The 16,550-nt window shown below is 38.7% G+C and overlaps 2 protein-coding genes across 4 annotated transcripts in view; one reads left to right on the top strand and one right to left on the bottom strand.

Annotated features, from left to right (window-relative positions):
- Positions 1-16,550, top strand: part of LOC114243932 (N-acetylneuraminate lyase) — a 275,732-nt gene that overhangs the window by 139,573 nt on the left and 119,609 nt on the right. The gene's annotated exons all lie outside the window — the stretch shown is intronic.
- Chbp (chlorophyllide A binding protein) overlaps positions 1-16,550 on the bottom strand; it is a 47,127-nt gene that overhangs the window by 15,832 nt on the left and 14,745 nt on the right. For 2 of the 3 annotated variants that reach the window (XM_089738569.1, XM_089738568.1), the window contains 27 exons: positions 16,241-16,336; positions 15,653-15,879; positions 15,120-15,336; positions 14,948-15,043; positions 13,510-13,739; positions 12,820-13,036; positions 12,611-12,703; positions 11,818-12,047; positions 11,186-11,393; positions 11,016-11,111; positions 10,485-10,711; positions 9,946-10,162; positions 9,774-9,869; positions 8,326-8,555; positions 7,755-7,971; positions 7,546-7,638; positions 6,759-6,988; positions 6,128-6,335; positions 5,956-6,051; positions 5,425-5,651; positions 4,745-4,961; positions 3,973-4,068; positions 3,069-3,298; positions 2,766-2,982; positions 2,247-2,339; positions 1,733-1,962; positions 645-849 (listed from right to left, as the gene is read on the bottom strand). In XM_089738569.1, coding sequence (XP_089594695.1) covers positions 645-849; positions 1,733-1,962; positions 2,247-2,339; positions 2,766-2,982; positions 3,069-3,298; positions 3,973-4,068; positions 4,745-4,961; positions 5,425-5,651; positions 5,956-6,051; positions 6,128-6,335; positions 6,759-6,988; positions 7,546-7,638; positions 7,755-7,971; positions 8,326-8,555; positions 9,774-9,869; positions 9,946-10,162; positions 10,485-10,711; positions 11,016-11,111; positions 11,186-11,393; positions 11,818-12,047; positions 12,611-12,703; positions 12,820-13,036; positions 13,510-13,739; positions 14,948-15,043; positions 15,120-15,336; positions 15,653-15,879; positions 16,241-16,336 — 4,839 coding nt within the window. The remainder of the gene's footprint in view (positions 1-644; positions 850-1,732; positions 1,963-2,246; positions 2,340-2,765; positions 2,983-3,068; positions 3,299-3,972; positions 4,069-4,744; positions 4,962-5,424; positions 5,652-5,955; positions 6,052-6,127; positions 6,336-6,758; positions 6,989-7,545; positions 7,639-7,754; positions 7,972-8,325; positions 8,556-9,773; positions 9,870-9,945; positions 10,163-10,484; positions 10,712-11,015; positions 11,112-11,185; positions 11,394-11,817; positions 12,048-12,610; positions 12,704-12,819; positions 13,037-13,509; positions 13,740-14,947; positions 15,044-15,119; positions 15,337-15,652; positions 15,880-16,240; positions 16,337-16,550) is intronic. The other variant, XM_028175645.2, reaches the window with a different exon arrangement.

The raw sequence follows: 16,550 nt of genomic DNA, 5'->3' as shown, positions 1-16,550 counted from the left end.
CCCAATCTTTTAAGCCGATACGCATTACTGCTTCGCGGCAGAAATAGGTAGAATGGCGGTGCTGACTCGTGGGGGCTCACAACGCGCCCCACGTGCGTTAATATCTGGCCAGCTGGTATAATATCCAAGAAATGCTACTATCGATTCTCAGACGAATCCCTTAAGTCACATTTTCAGGTACCCATGGAGACAAGGCCTTATTCTTTTTCTGAGTCGGTCTCTTCATTGCTGAAGGTCGTGTCTAGTTCAAAATGTTGACCACTCGATGCACATTACTTCTTCCTGTCCTCGGCGTTCTTTATAGCCTCGGTTATTGGCAGGCCGGTGAGCGTCTTTACCGGATCAGACCAGCGGATACGTGAGCGTCCGCGTGAGCTTCCCTCATCAATCTGAACAACTACTATCAGCTTCTCTAAGTTATCGGGGTCTCTACGAGCGATGTGTTCGAAGTACGTGAGAATACGTTAAAAGCAGATAGCGGACAGCCTTGTGGTAATACCGAGCTCCTTCAGAATGGATAGGTTAGTGCGGCCTTATTCTAGGTTGAAACTTATTCTAGGTTGAGCTTTGGTCATCGAGAATTAAGATCGCATTTGTGTGCTACATATATTTTTTTGTCGGATAAGAATTTTAAAAAAAATTACCAGAGGGGAATGACACCAACAATTTGGCGCTACCGTCCGCGGCCAAAGTAGCTGTACCGGTTATAGTATTGAGGTTTTGGTTTAATACTTTGGTGTTGAATACTGTAATAGTGTTGTCCGAGTTCAAAGTGTAAGTCGCTTCGTTGCAACCGCCCTCTTGGAAGTCAGACGGGTAAGATTCGATCAGCCTCCAACGTCCAGTGTACTGAAATATTACAGGATATTCATATTGATCTATTTATAGTACTAAATAACATAGTTCTAATTTATTTTCTAAATAAATAGTATAGTTTTAAATAATATAGTATCTGTTTCCCGAGCGCTACGATATGTCCTTCTTCAAGCGAGGCTATTAAGCGGTAGGCACCGGCTTGGCTCTGCCCCTGAAATTTCTGACGTACACGTGCGACGGTAACCACTTACCATCAGGTGGGCCGTATGCTCGCCGGACTTCTCGGGTAAAAATATATATATAGGTGTTTAAATGTGTGTGTACTGGTGGTAGGACCTCTTGTGAGTCCGCACGGGTAGGTACCACCATCCTGCCTATTTCTGCCGTGAGGCAGTAATGCGTTTCGGTTTGAAGGGTGGGGCAGCCGTTGTAACTATACTGAGACCTCAGAACTTATATCTCAAGATGGGTGGCGTATTTACGTTGTAGATGTCTATTGGCTCCAGTAACAATTTAACACCAGGTGGGCTGTGAGCTAGTCCAAGTAAGCAATAAATAAAAAGATGTAGATACGTCGATGACATTTGCAATTTAATAAACTGATGTCAATTGTCTTCTCTGTATGTTTTTTGGTCGGACTAATCTCTGAAATTTCCAGCCGATTCAGAGTGAATTCTGAAGCTTGGGTTTTTATTTATTTCAAGGGCCGCGTCCGTCATACATGCCATTTAGTTTTTAGTAGTAGTAGTATTTCGTTTTCAGTATTTAGTTTTCTTTAACTAGAAGTCGATTATGTGAAATCTTAGAAAAACGTACTACAATGGAATTAATAAAAAGGACAAACAATTTAAATCGCGTCTAAGACTGGTTCAAAGTTATTAGTATTAGATTTCATTATTAATTGCTGTGTACTCACTCGGCTGGGATCGAAGTTCCTCATTACGGGTATATTAGGATCACATTGCCCAACAAAGACAACTGGCTCGCCAGGAGCAAGGTCGGGTAAGTAGAAACAAGCTCTGTCACTTTGGTCCATGTTCTCGAAGTATCTATTGTCGATTACGTTTATGTTGGCAATGGCGGTGTTAATAGCGGCATTTGAGACAGCTGTCAGTTGCTTTGTCCTGCTCAGTTTCCAACTCCAAACTAAAATAAATTTATAAATACAAACAAGGAAACCCTGTACTCTTAGAACTAAGGATTGATATTGATTGATAAGCATACTTTTGATATGTTTTAAGTGTATGTACTTAGCTATTATCCATTTTGAGAAAGAACAAATAAGCATATTCGGTATATGAATGTTGGCTCCATATAAGAATCGAACCCAATGCCATCGGTCCAGCAGATAAGGCGCTAATTGCTTTCCCAATAGAATCAGTAAATAAAACAGAAAATACATCTATAGAGCAAAAATATTCGATACCCACCTCTTCTGTAGTCGCTGTCGATGTTAACACAACTGTAGGCTAAGGCGTAGTTGTTATAATCGGTGCTCACGATCCAGTAGGGAATGTTTATATCTGAAACAATATCCGAAATCATGTTTTTATAGCTCTAGGTAGGCAAAGGAGCTTACGGTCTCCTGGTGTCGAGAGGCTACGGAAGCTCGTAAACTTGATTGAATTCACAATTTTTTCCTGTAAGACTCTCCAAATGTATCACAGAGACTGGCTGCATAGTGACACCTACTAATGCGGGCTAGATTAAAAGGCACTACCATGAGTGATGCTGTTAATTCATGGAATGATCTCCATTCTTGTTGAAATTGTTCGTGAACACATGTTAGATATGTATTTACTAAAATAGCTGGTATCTACATATGGAATTTAAATCCAATTTTCTCATCATGAGTATGATCGCATGGCTGTTTTATGTCTTAGGTCACGTCAATGAGAGCATTGCGGATATTTGCATGTAATTAAAAATAAAACAAGAACTTTACTAACTCGTGCCTCCCACATTGATTGTAATCGTCAATCTTCCAGCTAAATCGTTGGAAGCAAAACTGACGACTCCTCTCGTGATACCAAGAGCTTGATTAAGTACATTTGAAGACACCAAATTGAGGGTGTTGCCGGTTCCCGATGTGAATTGGTGGTTTACGCATTGACCAGGCTGATCGTCTTTGGGGTATGCTTCGATTTCGTGCCAAATTCCTTGGAACTAAAATATAAACAAATTTGGAATTGTGCCAGAAATTGCGTAATTGAAAATAATTACTATTGTCAAGTTCCTCGGTTATATTGTACCTGCGCCATGTTGAAATTGGGTACAACTGGAATAGTAGTTTCACATTGTCCAGGGAATTCTACTTGTACTCCTGGGCGAGGTTCAGGGAAGTAAAAGCATCCTGCTGGAGTCTGGTCGGTTTGACTGAAGTAACGTTGATCCAATACGTTGATGTTGTTCATAACGGTTCTGATAGTAGTTGCTGCAGCATTAGTCAACTGCTTGGTCCTGCTAAGCTTCCAGCTGATAACTGATGAGAAAAAGTGTTGACAGGTAATTAAAGCCCATAGATGTTTCAACGTGATTGTATGCAGAAGAGAAGCGAATGTTGCGATGGATATGTGGAGTAACGAGAATGGATAGAATACGGAATGAATATGTTAGAGGAAGTCTGGAAGTGGCACCTGTGACAGAGAAGCTGAGGAGTGCGCGTTTGGGATGGTATGGACATGTGATGAGACGAAATGAAAATGAGGTTGGTAAGAGAATTCTAACTATGAATGTGGAAGGATATAGAGGAAGAGGTAGACCTAAGAAGAAATGGATGGATTGCGTGAAAGACGATATGGGTAAGAAAGGAAATGAGCGAAGAAATGGTATATGATAGAAGAGTATGGAAGGAGAAAACATGTTGCCCCGACCCCAGGTGACTGGGAGAAGGGCAGGATAATCATGAGATGTTTCAACGTGAATGCCGCTGTTGACCTTAAGAAATGACATTGAACTTATAATGGTACTTCTTTCTATACGTAACTACGTAGATCAACGCCAGAAAGGTTGTTCTTGCACTACAGGTGCCATAATAGCTAGGCTGATTGGTCAGATCTAGAAAGGCGGTTGATGGTTTCACATTCTTTCATCGTTAAAGCGAAAACTGTCCATGTATTTTGAAAAAATAAATGCATTAAATTGGCTACAACTAACCTTGTCGCCTTTCCGAATCCAAGTTTCTGCAGGAGTATACCAGAGAATAAGACGTGTAGTCTGTACTCAAAACCCAGTAGTCAGTTTCGATTGTTTCTGAAAATAAAACATAAGTATCTTAGAATTTGAATTGCAATATTACAGTAACGCTAGATCTCTAAAAAGCCACTTGAGATTCTTTGTTTTGTGAAACGTTCTTACGTCTTGAGGTCATCGTGGTCTAAGCGATGCACCGGTGTTCGAATCCCGCAGACAGGTACGTATTTCATTAGAATGGTACCGATTTTTGTAATGAAATACGTACTTGACAATAATTATTGTTCACGATTGACTTCCACGGTGAAGGAATAACATCGTGTAATAAAAGTCAAACAAGCAAAATTATAATTTCCGTAATTACTGGTGGTAGGATCTCTTGTGAATCCGCACGGGTGGGTATCCCCACTCTGCCTATTTCTGCCGTGAAGCAATAATGCGTTTCGGTTTGAAAGGCGGGGCAGCCGTTGTAACTATACTGAGACCTTAGAACTTATATCTCAAGGTGGATGGCGCATTTACGTTGTAGATGTCTATGGGCTTTAGTAACCACTTAACACCAGGTGGGCCGTGAGCCCTTCCATCCATCTAAGCTACAAAAAAAGAGCCTTCAGTTTTTAAGGTCTATATACACAGAATCCCTCTTAGTGGGTATACTGTGTATTCCAGATGGACAATTTTGAAAATATACAGATAACTAAAATTGATATTTTAAAATGAATAAAAAAAGACTTACGTGTGGTGCCAGCAACAGGGAAAGTAACCTTTAATTTGGCGCTTCCGTCAGTGGTCGCTAAGACCGCAAAACCATTGATAGATTCAAGCCTCTGGTTGATAACTTCGGTATTGATTACATCGACGGTACCTCCGGTTAGAGAGTATCGAGCATTGGCACAAGTACCCTCTTGGAATGGAGTTGGGTATCTCTCGATTTCGTGCCAAAGTCCCATGTACTGAAACAAAATTTTATGTGCGTGATTACGAGGACATCGTACAAATAATATGAAAAAAACTGTTGAAATTAGCATAAGCCTTCAATTCAGATCATTACCGTTACCTCTTAGAAACCAATTGAATACATTACTGGTGGTAGGACATCTTGTCAGGCCGCGCGGGTAGGTACCACCATCCTGCCTATTACTGCCGTGAAGCAGTAATGCGTTTCGGCTTGAAGGGTGGGGCAGCCGTTGTAACTATACTTGAGATCTTAGAACTTATATCTCAAGGTGGGTGGCGCATGTACGTTGTAAATGTCTATGGGCTCCAGTAACCACTTAACACCGGGTGGGCTGTGAGCTCGTCCCCCATCTAAGCAATAAAGAAAAAAAAACTTTAGAAGAGTAGAAGACGAATGGCTTAAGAATCAAAACAAATCAATAAAATAAAATTTATATGCGCGTTCTTTATGATATTTACTGCATTTGCATTGAAGTTTGGTACAACGGGAATCGTCGTATCGCATTGTCCACGGAATACGACTGGTTGTCCGGTCGGTTCTGGGTAGTAGAAGCATGCGGCATCAGAACGATCCACAGTTTGGTAGTACCGGGCGTCCAAAACGTTGATCCGGTTCACAATTGTATTAATGGCGGTAGTTGCAGCTTGGGTTAGAGTGTTCGTTCTGCTCATCTTCCAGCTCCAAACTGATGAAATATTAAAAAGATTTCGTATGTTTTATAGCCGTATACAGGTTGCTATACTCTATTCCAATTACGAAGTCCCATATGATTAAAAACAATATTTTGATTGTGTGTGTGAATTAATTTTATATAATGATGTAAATTGATCATGTATTTTTGATTGATGATTTACGAACATGAACAATAAATGATTATTATTTCAAATTATGCGAAACGTGAATAAAGAGCTAAGTTCTAAGAAGTGCCAAAAGGGACTTCGTAATTGGAATAGACTATAGTCGCTTTGTTTTGGAAATATGAAACATACCTCGTCTTTGTTGGGTATTTAGATTTACGCAGCCGTATACAAGAGAATATGAATCGTAATCAGTGTCCAAGATCCATAATTCGAACGGCGTAGAAGCTAGAAATTAAAAAAAAAACAATGCTACGGCCACTCATTTACTAATATTTACCATTGATATCACAAACATACGTACTACTGGGGAAAGTCACTAGTAGCTTGCCGCTACCATCGGTCGTAGCCGGAACTGCAGAGCCTGTTATTTGACCTAGAGCTTGGTTGGTGACTTGTGTGTTTTGAACAACAACAGTATTACCAGTTCCAGCTGTATAAGTGGCTTCATTGCATTGTCCTCTCTGGTTGTCCGACGGATAACTCTCAATCAAACGCCAGCGTCCCAAATACTGCGATTAAAAATCGATTTTATGTGAATATTTGCAATCATTAAGTAAGATGAACAGTAATAATAATAAGACATATGATAATGGCATTAGATTCAGTACAGGTTGTGGATGGATCCATGTTTCTAAACTAGATTACAGATAAACCAGGTTTATGGTGGATTTTACTTTCGATTAATAAACGGTAGGCAGCAGTTTGGTACTGTCCCTGGCATTGCAGAAGTCTATGGACGATGGTAACCACTCACCATTAGGTGCACCGTAGTTATAATCTCAATAAATAAGGGCTATTTAATTATTCACTTTCCTATAGCTCCCAGGTTCCAATATGAGCAAAAGAGAGGAGCAAAGTATCAATACTACAATCAAAACTTGTTTGTCTAAGAGCACGTAAGAATAAATTAGCAGCTATTTGTTGAAACTCACTCTGGCAGTGTTAAAGTTTCGTACAACTGCGATATTAGGATCGCACTGTCCTGGCAGGATGACGGGCTCGCCAGGCGCCAGGTTAGGGAGGTGGAAGCAGGCGTCGTCGGACTGGTCAATCCTTTCATAGTAGTCATTGTTCAAGACGACAATAGGTGCAATGGCATTGTTGATTGCATTCGCAGAAGCCGTTGATAAATGTCTTGTTCTACTCAACTTCCAGCTCCATACTGCGAATAAAAAGATAACACGAAAATAAAATAAAAACCTTTAATATCAACTAGCTGACCCGGTATACTTCGATAAGTTATCGATAAGTAAAAAACCTAAACTTTGTATAAAATAAACTGAAAACAAACAAAAGGTCCAACGGGGGGCACATCAAAGGGAAAACAAAATTGTTATTTTTATTTAATTCCGAGCATTTTCATATTTGTCTACCTTTTAAGCCTTTTCTGGACTTCCATAAATAATTCACGACCAAAATTAGCCAAATCGGTCCAGCCGTTCGAGTTTTAGCGAGACTAACGAACAGCAGTTCATTTATATACAGATAAGTAAATTTAATATATTATGTGTACCATTTTCACGACAGGATTTGAAATAGAATTCCATTAGCTTAAATCGGTATCTTTTATTCGGATTCATTTAATGATTGAGCGAAACATCCTTAACTTTTTTCAACTGTACAATGTTTACAATGGAACTTTCTATTTTAAATTTGATTTAGCATTTTAAAAGCAAGATCAGACTTTCGAAATTAAGCAGTCATATTTCAAGAACTTACTTCCCCTGAAGTCATTGTCGATGTTCACACAGCTGTAAGCCAATGCGTAGTTAGTATAGTCCGTGCTGATTATCCAATATGGTATCGTTATGACTGAAAATAAAAATAAAAATTAATGATCTGATACGATAGACATCGGGTCTGTTGTAACAGAAGATATTATGGCTGAGCTTGGATTTTACTTGGTCGATAATTAGATATCGGCTTACCTTGACCATCAACGTTGATCGAGATTGAGAGACGAGCGCTGCCATCAGTAGACGTGAAGGATACAGTTCCGGTATTTGTGTTCAGTGTCTTGCCGTTTACGTTCGAAGAAATCAATGATAGAGTGTTGCCTGTGGCGACTGTAAACCGGTGGTTGACGCACTGTCCGGTTTGCTGCTCTTTAGGGTAGGCTTCGACCTCGTTCCAGATTCCTTGGAACTGAAATTATTTTAAAATTGCCTTTGAGCTCCGTAAGCATTGACTTCAATTTCTATTGCTAATAGTTCAAGATTGAAAAATTTGTTGTGCGACCCCACTTAGTGGGATAAGGTGAAGAAAAAGGATAAGGTTTCATTTTTGAATTTTTTTCTTGTGAAGGTGGAAAAGAGGTTTTCTATTAATATATATTTTTTATTTATAAGGCCATAGCTGCTAAACAAAACCAAAATTATTCCGGCAGAATGGGTTATAAGCTTGGGATCCCAAATTTTGTACAACTCTCTCGACTTTGGGCAATCGTTTATTCAGACACTAATAAAAATATATGATTATTCCCGAAAGTCTGTAACTTACTTGATTCAAATTAAAGTTTGGAACGACCGGAATGTTCGTTTCACACTGCCCAGGGAAGACTACTGGAACTCCTGGTTGAGCTTGGGGGAAGTAGAAGCAGCCTGTAGTGCTCTGATCAATGCGATTGAAGTATCTTTGGTCGAGGACATTGATTGGATTAATGACATTGTTGATGACGATGTTAGCGGCTGCTGATAACTGCTTTGTTCTGCTTAATTTCCAGCTGCTGACTGTAAAATTGAATTTATTGTTATATTTGAGTGTACCAACATGCTCAAAGGCTGAAGGGTTCTCTAAAATGGGTTTTGATAATGAAGTAAGAAAAGAAAGACCAATTAGGATGGTTCATAATTTACTGTAAGACTTCTCCAAAGTCAAATTAACCAGGAGACTTATATAGAGTAAGGTAGAAGAAGAAGTTTATTTAGCGCTCTCGTTTCAGTACACGGGGAGAGCCTACAACCTATAACTTAGTTAAATCTGGCTGACAACAAAAGCCACCAATTTTGCATAGAGTAGTTAGAATCCAAACATTATATTGTTAGTTTGGTCCAACAATTACAGGAACGAATAGCCCACGAGTAGCGCACCAAACTGTCTATAGGCTCTTATATCTCCAAGCGCTATGGCAAAATACAATCGGTGTTTGAAGTTGAGGAGTTAAAGACATGGCAGTGGCACAAAAGACCCCAAGAATCAAAATCTCAAAAATTCTCTGACCAGCCCTTAAAAACGAAGACAAGATAAATGATATCGAAGGTAGATCAGCATACGATGATCATATGGGTATATTTTTTTTCACTCTTTGACTGCTGCTAAGGAAACTCCCACTTCAATTGAAAAATGTTGTGTTATACCGGCCAGATCAACACAGTGGAGATTATAATATTCCAGAACCGGATCGTATGTGGTAAAAAAATTATCGGGAATGCGCTGTAGATAAATACGATGCAAAATGGTTGGAACACAGTCGAACTACATTTTGGACGAACCGCCATATTCGGCAATACTGTCTATACGTTAGTTTACAAAATTATAAAAGCCAGTGTTAAAACTACAAGCTTTACTGGACAGTAATTCGCCATAAAAAAATAGTCGATATGTTTAGAAGAAATCACAGATATCATCAAGTGGTTTTCGAAGCTTAGTAAATGCCGCCAACCGTACAACTGTAGGATTAGCGTATTATTGGACATCTGTTAATCTATCTATTTATTTCTTTAATTAATCATTGCTCTTCATGGACACAAGAATCTTCATCATATCTGATGCGAAGCCTCAATTTTATTGTTAAAGGGTTTCTACCCTTCGAACCAAAACGTATAACTGCTTTACTAGAGAAGCAGATGGGTGGGTGATATCTGCCCGTTTCTTGCGGTCTATAATATACCCTATTATTACCAATTTTAGGTTTCACGTTCTGTTTATATTAAACCTTTCAAACTAACCTTGTCTAGTTTCTGAATCAATGTTGGTGCATGAATAAACAAGAGAATATGTTGTGTAATCGGTTGCCAAAACCCAATAATCGGTTTCTGTTGTTTCTGAAAGCAAAACGAAAAGTATTAAATTCCATTTTGCTCATGGATTACGTTAGCGTTCCTTTGAATATTGTCTTACGTGTTGTGCCCGCAATCGGGAAGGACACTCTCAGTTTGGCGCTTCCATCTGTAGAGGCAACGACAGCGACACCGTTGACAGTGTCCAACCTTTGGTTTATCACTTGTGTGTTCTGTACTAAGACGGACCCACCGCTCAGCGAGTAGCGAGCATTGCTACACGTGCCACTTTGGAATCGGCTTGGGTATCTTTCGATATCGTGCCAGAGGCCCATGTACTGAAATCACGATTTCATTGTTAATGAAGTAATTGGCGTGGTATATCTATTCGAATATTTAAAGTTAGATTCATTACAAAATTATGAGGAAGGTTAGCTGCAAGTTCAGCAAGCCAAATTTTATGCGAGTGATTTTTTCGAGGGCAATGTTCAAATAATATACAGACTGTTGAATGTAACACAAGCCTTCAACTCAGAATATTAACGTTATCTCTGAGGAATCAATAATTGAATACATTAGAAGAGTAGAAGACGAATGGCTTAAGAATAAAAATAAATCAATCAAAAAAAAGTTCAAATGTGAATTCTTTAAGATATTTACTGCATTTGCATTGAAGTTTGGTACAACGGGAATCGTCGTATCGCATTGTCCACGGAATACGACTGGTTGTCCGGTCGGTTCTGGGTAGTAGAAGCATGCGGCATCAGAACGATCCACAGTTTGGTAGTACCGGGCGTCCAAAACGTTGATCCGGTTCACAATTGTATTAATGGCGGTTGATGCAGCTTGGGTTAGAGTGTTCGTTCTGCTCATCTTCCAGCTCCAAACTGATGAAATAATAAAAAGATTTAGGATTTTTCATAGCTGTATACAGGTTGCTATAGTATATTCCAATTACGAAGTCCCATTTGATTAAAAAGAATATGTTGATTGTGTGTATATGAATTAATTGTATAATAATTTAGATTGATTGTGTATTTTTTAAATGAGATTTACGAATATGAACAATAAATGATTATTATTTAAAATTATGCGAAACGTGAATAAAAAGTTAAGTTCAAAGAAGTGTCAAAAGGGGCTTCGTAATTGGAATAGACTATAGTCGCTTTGTTTTGGAAATATGAAACATACCTCGTCTTTGTTGGGTATTTAGATTTACGCAGCCGTAAACAAGAGAATATGAATCGTAATCAGTGTCCAGGATCCATAATTCGAACGGCGTAGCAGCTAGAAAGTAAAAAAAACAATGTTACGGCCACTCATTTACTAATATTTACCATTGATATCACAAACATACGTACTACTGGGGAAAGTCACTAGTAGCTTGCCGCTACCATCGGTCGTAGCCGGAACTGCAGAGCCTGTTATTTGACCTAGAGCTTGGTTGGTGACTTGTGTGTTTTGAACAACAACAGTATTACCAGTTCCAGCTGTATAAGTGGCTTCATTGCATTGTCCTCTCTGGTTGTCCGACGGATAACTCTCAATCAAACGCCAGCGTCCCAAATACTGCGATTAAAAATCGATTTTATGTGAATATTTGCAATCATTAAGTAAGATGAACAGTAATAATAATAAGACATATGATAATGGCATTAGATTCAGTACAGGTTGTGGATGGATCCATGTTTCTAAACTAGATTACAGATAAACCAGGTTTATGGTGGATTTTACTTTCGATTAATAAACGGTAGGCAGCAGTTTGGTACTGTCCCTGGCATTGCAGAAGTCTATGGACGATGGTAACCACTCACCATTAGGTGCACCGTAGTTATCATCTCAATAAATAAGGGCTATTTAATTATTCACTTTCCTATAGCTCCCAGGTTCCAATATGAGCAAAAGAGAGAGGAGCAAAGTATCAATACTAGAATCGAAACATGTTTGCTAAGATCACGAAAGAATAAATTAGCAGCTATTTGTTGAAACTCACTCTGGCAGTGTTAAAGTTTCGTACAACTGCGATATTAGGATCGCACTGTCCTGGCAGGATGACGGGCTCGCCAGGCGCCAGGTTAGGGAGGTGGAAGCAGGCGTCGTCGGACTGGTCAATCCTTTCATAGTAGTCATTGTTCAAGACGACAATAGGTGCAATGGCATTGTTGATTGCATTCGCAGAAGCCGTTGATAAATGTCTTGTTCTACTCAACTTCCAGCTCCATACTGCGAATAAAAAGATAACACGAAAATAAAATAAAAACCTTTAATATCAACTAGCTGACCCGGTATACTTCGATAAGTAATCGATAAGTAAAAAACCTAAACTTTGTATAAAATAAACTTAAAACAAACAAAAGGTCCGACGGGAGGCACATCAAAGGGAAAACAAAATTGTTATTTTTATTTAATTCCGAGCATTTTCATATTTGTCTACCTTTTAAGCCTTTTCTGGACTTCCACAAATAATTCACGACCGAAATTAGCCAAATCGGTCCAGCCGTTCGAGTTTTAGCGAGACTAACGAACAGCAGTTCATTTATATACAGATAAGTAAATTTAATATATTATTATTATGTGTACCATTTTCACGACAGGATTTGAAATAGAATTCCATTAGCTTAAATCGGTATCTTTTATTCGGATTCATTTAATGATTGAGCGAAACATCCTTAACTTTTTTCAACTGTACAATGCTTACAGTGGAACTTTCTATTTTAAATTTGATTTAGCATTTTAAAAGCAAGATCAGACTTTCGAAATTAAGCAGTCATATTTCAAGAACTTACTTCCCCTGAAGTCATTGTCGATGTTCACACAGCTGTAAGCCAATGCGTAGTTAGTATAGTCCGTGCTGATTATCCAATATGGTATCGTTATGACTGAAAATAAAAATAAAAATTAATGATCTGATACGATAGACATCGGGTCTATTGTAACAGAAGATATTATGGCTGAGCTTGGATTTTACTTGGTCGATAATTAGATATCGGCTTACCTTGACCATCAACGTTGATCGAGATTGAGAGACGAGCGCTGCCATCAGTAGACGTGAAGGATACAGTTCCGGTATTTGTGTTCAGTGTCTTGCCGTTTACGTTCGAAGAAATCAATGATAGAGTGTTGCCTGTGGCGACTGTGAACCGGTGGTTGACGCACTGTCCGGTTTGCTGCTCTTTAGGGTAGGCTTCGACCTCGTTCCAGATCCCTTGGAACTGAAATTATTTTAAAATTGCCTTTGAGCTCCGTAAGCATTGACTTCAATCTCTATTGCTAATAGTTCAAGGTTGAAAAATTTGTTGTGCGACCCCACTTAGTGGGATAAGGTGAAGAAAAAGGATAAGGTTTCATTTTTGAATTTTTTTCTTGTGAAGGTGGAAAAGAGGTTTTCTATTAATATATTTTTTTTATTTATAAGGCCATAGCTGCTAAACAAAACCAAAATTATTCCGGCAGAATGGGTTATAAGCTTGGGATCCCAAATTTTGTACAACTCTCTCGACTTTGGGCAATCGTTTATTCAGACACTAATAAACTGGTAGGCAGCGGCTTGGCTCTGCCCCTGGCATTGCTGAAGTCCATTGGCGACGGTAACCACTCACCATCAAGTGGGCCGTATTCTTGTCTGCCTACAAGGGCAATAAAAAAAATAAAAAAATGTGATCATTCTCGAAAGTCTGTAACTTACTTGATTCAAATTAAAGTTTGGAACGACCGGAATGTTTGTTTCACACTGCCCAGGGAAGACTACTGGAACTCCTGGTTGAGCTTGGGGGAAGTAGAAGCAGCCTGTAGTGCTCTGATCGATGCGATTGAAGTATCTTTGGTCGAGGACATTGATAGGATTAATGACGTTGTTGATGACGATGTTAGCGGCTGCTGATAACTGCTTTGTTCTGCTTAATTTCCAGCTGCTGACTGTAAAATTGAATTTGTTGTTATATTTGAGTGTACCAACATGTTCAAAGGCTGAAGGGTTCTCTAAAATGGGTTTTGATTATGAAGTAAGCAAAGAAAGACCGATTAGGATGGTTCATAATTTACTGTAAGACTTCTCCAAAGTCAAATTAACCAGGAGACTTATATAGAGTAAGGTAGAAGAAGAAGTTAACTTAGCGCTCTCGTTTCGGTACACGGGGAGAGCCTACAACCTATAACCTAGTTAAATCTGGCTGACAACAAAAGCCACCAATTTTGCATAGAGTAGTTAGAATTCAAAAATTATATTGTTAGTTTGGTCCAACAATGACAGGAAAGAAGAGCCCACGAGTAGCGCTGTACGTATAGGCTCTTATATCTCCAAGTGCTATGGCAAAATACAATCGGTATTTGAAGTTGAGGAGTTAAAGACATGGCAGTGGCACAAAAGACCCCAAGAATCAAAATCTCAAAAATTCTCTGACCAGCCCTTAAAAACGAACACAAGATAAATGATATCGAAAGAAGATCAGCATACGATGATCATATGGGTATATTTTTTTTCACTCTTTGACTGCTGCTAAGGAAACTCCCATTTCAATTGAAAAATGTCGTGTTATACCGGTCAGAGCAACACAGTGGAGATTATAATATTCCAGAACCGGATCGTATGTGGTAAAAAAATTATCGGGAATGCGCTGTAGATAAATACGATGCAAAATGGTTGGAACACAGTCGAACTAAATTTTGGACGAACCGTCATATTCGACAATACTGTCTATACGTTAGTTTACAAAATTATAAAAGCCAGTATTAAAACTACAAGCTTTACTGGATAATAATTCGCCATTAAAAAATAGTTGATATGTTTAGAAGAAATCACAGATATCATCAGGTGGTTTTCGAAGCTAAATAAATGCCGCCAACCGTACAACTGTAGGATTAGCGTTTTATTGGACATCTGTTAATCTATCTATTTATTTCTTTAATTAATCATTGCTCTTCATGGACACAAGAATCTTCATCATATCTGATGCGAAGCCTCAATTTTATTGTTAAAAGGTTTCCACCCTTCGAACCAAAACGTATAACTGCTTTACCAGAGAGGCAGATGGGTGGGTGATATCTGCCCGTTTCTTGCGGTCTTTAACCTATTATTACCAATTTTAAGTTTCACGTTCTCTTTATATTAAACCTTTCAAACTAACCTTGTCTGGTTTCTGAATCAAGGTTGGTGCATGAATAAACAAGAGAATATGATGTGTAATCGGTTGCTAAAACCCAATAATCGGTTTCTGTTGTTTCTGAAAGCAAAACGAAAAGTATTAAATTCCATTTTGCTCATGGATTACGTTAGCGTTCCTTTGAATATTGTCTTACGTGTTGTGCCCGCAATCGGGAAGGACACTCTCAGTTTGGCGCTTCCATCTGTAGACGCGACGACAGCATTACCGTTCACAGTGTCCAACCTTTGGTTTATCACTTGTGTGTTCTGTACTAAGACGGACCCACCGCTCAGCGAGTAGCGAGCATTGCTACACGTGCCACTTTGGAATCGGCTTGGGTATCTTTCGATATCGTGCCAGAGTCCCATGTACTGAAATCACAATTACATTGTTAATGAAGTAATTGGCGTTGTATATCTATTCGAATATTTAAAGCTAGATTCATTACAAAATTACGAGGAAGGTTAGCTCCAAGTTCAGCAAGCCAAAATTTATGCGAGTGATTTTTTCGAGGGCAATGTTCAAATAATATACAGACTGTTGAATGTAACACAAGCCTTCAGCTCAGAATATTGACGTTATCTCTTAGGAATCAATAATTGAATACATTAGAAGAGTAAATGACGAATGGCTTAAGAATCAAAATATCAATCAAAAAAAAATTGATATGCGAGTCAAGATATTTACTGCATTTGCATCGAAGTTTGGCACCACTGGAATGTTTTCATCGCACTGTCCTCGGAAGACTACAGGTTCCGTCGATGGTGTGGGGTAGTAAAAACACGCCGCGTCAGAACGATCCACCGGCTGATAGAACCTATTGTTTAGAACATCAATGCTGTTGACTATCTGGTTAATAGCGTTCGTTGCACTTTGAGACAGCGTGTTGGAACGACTCAGTTTCCAGCTCCAGACTGAAACAAAAATAAAGGTTAAGTAGGAGCGTGTTTACCGTGTACATAAAATTGCTTTGTGGCTCATTCGGAGAATAAAATTTTATGATCTGATCGTTTGTCTGTTTCTTTTTTTTGAAATCCGATCATCCAACCAGATACCGATCTTACGCAGTAGAATAGATCACTCTTTTTCAAAATAGGAATTAGAGAGAGAGAGAGAGAGAGAATTAGGTTCAGAATTAGGTGAGAAAATTATAAAGATCCTACTGTTACTGCTAATAGTTGGCCTCAGAAGCCGTTTATGAGTTTAATATTTATTGGAAACTATGGTTTTGGAAAGAAAAAAAAAAGTTTCAAATTAGCAGCTGCAATTGTTTACCTCGTCTTTGCTGGCTGTTAATATTCACGCATCCGTATACGAGGGCGTAATTGTCGTAGTCCGTATCAAGAATCCAGTATTCGAATGGTACAGTTGCTGTAAAGATAACGTGCCTATGAGATGTTTACTTTCGCATTGTAGAATTCTTCTTATACATATAGGTTAGAAGCCAAAAAGACTATCTTTAATGAATCGTAATAAAAATGTACAATATGCTTTCAAGTTAATTGCAGGTCTCGAAATTGGTGGAAATTACTTTGAAAAATATACCAGCGTATATATACTTACGTATATTAGATAAACAGATATA

The sequence above is a fragment of the Bombyx mandarina genome, chromosome 25, assembly GCF_030267445.1.
Source record: "Bombyx mandarina strain Sakado chromosome 25, ASM3026744v2".
NCBI classification, from domain to species: Eukaryota; Metazoa; Arthropoda; class Insecta; order Lepidoptera; family Bombycidae; genus Bombyx; species Bombyx mandarina.
Note: the sequence above shows the minus strand (reverse complement) of the source record. Positions and strands in the feature narration are given on the sequence as shown.